Source organism: Priapulus caudatus, unplaced genomic scaffold (assembly GCF_000485595.1).
Source record: "Priapulus caudatus unplaced genomic scaffold, Priapulus_caudatus-5.0.1 Scaffold1817, whole genome shotgun sequence".
Classification (NCBI taxonomy): domain Eukaryota; kingdom Metazoa; phylum Priapulida; class Priapulimorpha; order Priapulimorphida; family Priapulidae; genus Priapulus; species Priapulus caudatus.
Genome location: NW_014578878.1, coordinates 2,291 through 7,449, shown reverse-complemented (window position 1 = coordinate 7,449; position 5,159 = coordinate 2,291). Strand labels below are relative to the sequence as shown.

Below are 5,159 nucleotides of genomic sequence, written 5' to 3'. Positions count from 1 at the left end.
GTAATTCACTAACAACCCCTTATATATCAGGTGTGTTATCTGTAGTTTACTAACAACCCCCTATATATCAGATAAGATATCTGTAGATCACTAACAACCCCTATATATCAGGTAGGTTATTTGTAGTTTACTAACAACCCCCTATATATCAGATAAGATATCTGTAGATCACTAACAACCACTATGTATCAGGTAGGTTATCTGTAGTTTACTAACAACCCCCTATATATCAGATAAGATATCTGTAGATCACTAACAACCACTATGTATCAGGTAGGTTATCTGTAGTTTACTAACAACCCCCTATATATCAGATAAGATATCTGTAGATCACTAACAACCCCTATATATCAGGTAGGTTATTTGTAGTTTACTAACAATCCCCTATATGTCAGATAAGTTATCTGTAGTTTACTAACTCTATATATCAGGTAGGATATCCGTAGTCCAGGAAAAACCAGATGAAAGTAATAATTACAAAGTTTAAGATGCAAAGGTCAAGTTTTAAGCGGATCCCCAGCTCTACTACAGGGATCAGTAGGAGAGCGAGTACGGGAGCTTATTTTGGATGTGTTTCATCTCAATATTACAGCTCGGAGAACGCAGCTGGCGTTCAGCTGTCGGCTCCAACCTCTTCCTCCTCCTCGTCCTCCTCTTATGGAAGATCGTCCGTCGGGGAGAAGGCCCGCAAGCCGGTGTCGCGCGAGGAGAGCACCACCATCCTCTGAGATGTCGGCGTGCGTGCGCAGCGCCCTCTGATGTGCCCCCCACCCCATATAACCATCGCGTGGCAATAGATGACGCATGCCGAATGTGTTTCTATTTCATCTTGTCCGTTTCTTCACCACCTATAGTAGTGCTGAAGATCTCGCGGCATTTTCAAGGTCGGTGGCTGAAGGTCGTGGTATGATCAAGGTCACAGCATTGGTGACATCAGTCTGAAGGTCACAGCATGGTGACATCAGTCTGAAGGTCACAACTGCCAAAAGATCACAGAATGCTGAAGGTCATACTTCCCCTTGTTGGTGACGGCAAACGTCTCGGTGATGCGTAATCGCAGGTTTAGAATAAAATAAGATATAGAATAAAATATCTAATTTAAATGATGACTAACCTGTGTTACCGATGGTAAGTGCGCGGAAGCACACGCCGTGTGAATGCTCATCGGTGTATAAATGAAATGACGTATGTATTAAATATAGAACGAATGGAATTTGTATGGGTTAACCATGCGATCAACGGCAGCACATCAAATTGTTCGAAGTAGTCACGTACGTTATGCTGCATGTCAATGGAAACGCTACGTGACAGAGTGGTGCATTGTATATCATGTTTATATAACACATATATACATATATATATAATACTTATTAGGTTAGTCTGTATCAGTATATATATAGTGAGGGTTGATATGTAAAATAAAAATATATAAATAACGTGTCTTATATTTTATAAGCGAGCTTTCGTGACGGCTTGACTCTCTTCGCCCATGCTGAGCATCTGAAGGTCGTCACGGGTCATTTCACGACATTACAAACTTGACGTTCTCGTGGGTCAGGAATTTATACTAATGTAATAAACTGATTAGGTCATTAGTGATCTTTGTGATCTTTTAACAATTCTACCGCTATCTTCAGTTTCATTTTTTTCTGCGGTAATGATAATGGTTGCAACTTTGCTTCTGACTCTTGTCACATGTGCTGGGTGCTTAAGTGCACAGGATGGGAGCTTTCATAAAATATGCATGCTAATAATACGATATCTATTTATACCAAGTCTTAATGGTTTCTCGACTCTCTTTCGCATATTATTGCCGACAATTTCTGTAAATTCCGTAGTTTATATATCTTACTGCATCGGCTTTGCACGGAAGTGTTACAAGGAAATTGTCGGGTATAATAGGCGAAAGAGAGGTTCGGAAACTTTAAGAGCTGTGGTAGTAAATAGATTTCGATTTATTTAGCAGTGCTTTTTATTGAAACGCTCCCAAGTGCCTGTGAGCTGAGCTATGATTCGCGGGAAATGCACTGCCGTCTGTCATTTGTTATATTGTTTGATGCACGGCGTGAGGGACAGAAGGCAAAAACAAAAAAACAAAACAAAAAACAGAAAAAAAAGAAAAGACAAAAAATCTAACTATTGACACGCGCGCTAGGTTATTCTTATCCGCAGTCGCTTCGCTGCATCCGCATCTTCGCTCCTGCTGCAGTACAATGTCACGTCAGTGTGATGATTAGGGTTGCAGTGCAACAGTAGTGGCTTGGGACAGCTCTAATGCGGGTGGTGCGTTGTTGAGTGCAGCGTGAGCATGCGTGCTACGGGTGGCGGCAAGTTAGCAGCTGCTAATGTAGCGCTAGGCATGCAAGGGGAGGCGGAGGGTGGCGCGTTTTTTTTCTCGTACGTAATGCCAAGTGTTGAATAAGAAGATTAATTTTGTTAGCCAGAAGAAAGAGAGATAGAGAGAGAGAGAGAGAGAGAGAGAGAGAGAGAGAGAGAGAGAGATGAGGAGAGAAAGACGGGGGGAGAGAGGGGAAGGAATGACAAGAGAGAGTAGACGAGAAGAAGAGAGGAGAGAGAGAGAGAGAGAAGAGGCATGAGAGGAGAGAGAGAGAGAGAGAGAGAGAGAGGCAAACGCTGGCTGCCGGCTGCACACAAAACAATCAATGACATACTAATGTTTTTTTAATTGTTATTTTTTGTGCTTTTTTTTTTAATACATCAGGGCGCGGCAGCCATGGCGGCAACCAACTGTTTGTGTGCAGGATGAGTATTTGGGCGTGAATTTGTGCAGGAAAATTGTCTGGGAATATTACGTAAAGAGAGTATAGAAACATTAAGGATTGGTAGTAATAGATTTCGATATTTATTTAGCATTATTTTTATTGAACGTCAAGTGCCGTGTGTAAGTGTGTCTGATATCAGAGCTGATACGCTACACGTGCGCGACACTAGCGCCGACTTACGGCAGAAATAGTTATACATTATTTCATATTACATAGCAGGGACCTAGGTTGTCAGGAAGCCAGTGCACCTTAGCATTGCTAAAGTAATGCATTGTAATCGAACTTTTTACACCACACTATTCGAGAGTATTTTCTCTTCATTTCGAATATATAATCTCAAGAAAATAATTTTTTATTGGTGTTTTTTAACAGATATTAGGCATGTGCGCACAGAGAACTGGTGCTATAAATTAAGCCACATTATTCGTAGCTAGAGAAACTAGACAGTTATAACTAATTATTAATGCGAGGCTGTGACATTGTCATTTTCCACATCAAAACAATCGGGAGTCGAGCACTCTATATAAATTCAATGAAGATTTTGCCTGTTGCTAAAAATTAAACACAAATCTTTCCACGCTACCATTTCTTGCATATTGCAGCCGGGAATAGTTTATAGTTCTAGGGGGCGCTACATGACCTCAACCATGTGACCTTTAAGGCGACCTTGTCATCGAAACCTGAGAACAATACATACAGATCGAAACCACGCACCAGCGTGGCAAATATCGCAATCTGAAAATATCGGCGACGTCATAATGCAATTCGTCTGCCATTATGGTGTAAGAGTCGCGGAAGGTGAAAATCGAACAGATACGCAGAGGACTGATTTACATATGACTTGTTGTTTATTTACACATAGACAAAATAGGATTTGGTAGCTCACATAACTGGGCAATATCTCCCTAAAGAGGATGTCACAATCAGAAGAGAAATATCTCGCATACTCCAACCTCGTCCTATTCTCCCTTCTTCCCCTCCACCTCATTCTTGCCTTACTCTCCAACCCTCCCTCCCCTCCCTCCCCTCCACTCTCTCCTCGCCATTCTCCCCTATCCGCCAACCCGCAACGCTTTATAACCACGCACTCATTTAATAATGATCTGCAATTAACGGCGTTGTTCCTTCCAAGTACGTCTGCAATCCCTCGATCTGTTGATCAGTGTCCGATCCGTCTGCTCCCTTGAATGCCTGCCAGCAATAAAACCAGACATAGCTATCATCATCATTCAGGTGCACCTGGGCGATTCCATACATGTCGGACGAGACAGTTTGATGTGTTATTTAAGCATTTTTTACAGTAAATACAAAGTAATATACAGTAATCTAAATTTTTTACAAAATAGTAAAAAAATTTGAAGGTTTATATTTAGGGTGTTAAGAAAATAATAGTATATCATTTTTAGCTGAAATTGTAATTTTATTGTCCTATGTTCATGTACACTTTCAAATGGAATCGCCCACCTGGGTCATTGATCAGCATCAGGAGTAGATAATAGGAAAGGAGTGTGACTTCAATAAACAAGGAAAATTCGTCATTTACTAGCCTTATAATACCTACTACTATTGCTAACTCATACAACTTCGTGAGCTCAAAATCGCTACACAGTACATTCGCTAGATCATGCCGAAATCGTTTCCTGTATACACCCGCTAATCTTGAGATACAGACTAATAAGTACGACACGATTTTCCATTCTGTGCAGCACAACTCGATGCGGTATCAGAGCCAAGGGTGAAACAAAGAAGGCCAGCTACTAACGCTCGGCGAGCGTGGGCCCGCTCAATTTAGCCGGACAACTTAAAAACAAATTGTAATTTCAGCTAAAAATGATATCCTATTATTTTTTCTTAAACCCTAAAGTTAAACCTTCAATTTTTTTAATATTTTGTAAGAAAATTATTATGCTACTATATTCTTTATATTACTGTAAAAAAATGCTTAAATAACACCATCAAACATGTCCCGCTCTGCGATGTATGTGCAATCCCCAGTGCACCTGAATGATGATGATAGCTATGTCTGCGTTTTATTGCGCGCAGGCATTCAACGAGCGACCGGAATCTGGACACTGATCACAGATCAGGGATTGCAGACGTACTTAGAAGACAACAACGCCGTTAATTGCAGATCATTATTAAATGAGTTGCGTGAGTTATAAAGCGTTGCAGTGTTGGCGGATAGGGCGAGAATGGGGCGCGAGAGGAGTGAGGGAGGATGGGTTGGAGGAGTGAAAGGCAAGAATGAGGGGAGGGGAACGAAGGGAGAATAGGTCGAGGTTAGAGTATGCCGAAGATATTCTCTCTGACCTGTGCTGACATTCTCTTTAGGGGAAAACTTTGCCAAGTATGTGAGCTACCAAATCCTATTTTTGA

The 5,159-nt window shown here is 41.2% G+C and overlaps 1 protein-coding gene across 1 annotated transcript in view; it reads right to left on the bottom strand.

Annotated features, from left to right (window-relative positions):
• Window positions 1-2,848: 2,848 nt before the first annotated feature.
• The window catches only part of LOC106817656 (poly(ADP-ribose) glycohydrolase-like), a gene marked incomplete at its 5' end in the record, with an annotated part of 3,996 nt that continues 1,685 nt past the window's right edge, over window positions 2,849-5,159 (bottom strand). Inside the window, one exon of the mRNA XM_014822343.1 lies at window positions 2,849-3,974. Coding sequence (XP_014677829.1) covers window positions 3,876-3,974 — 99 coding nt within the window. The remainder of the gene's footprint in view (window positions 3,975-5,159) is intronic.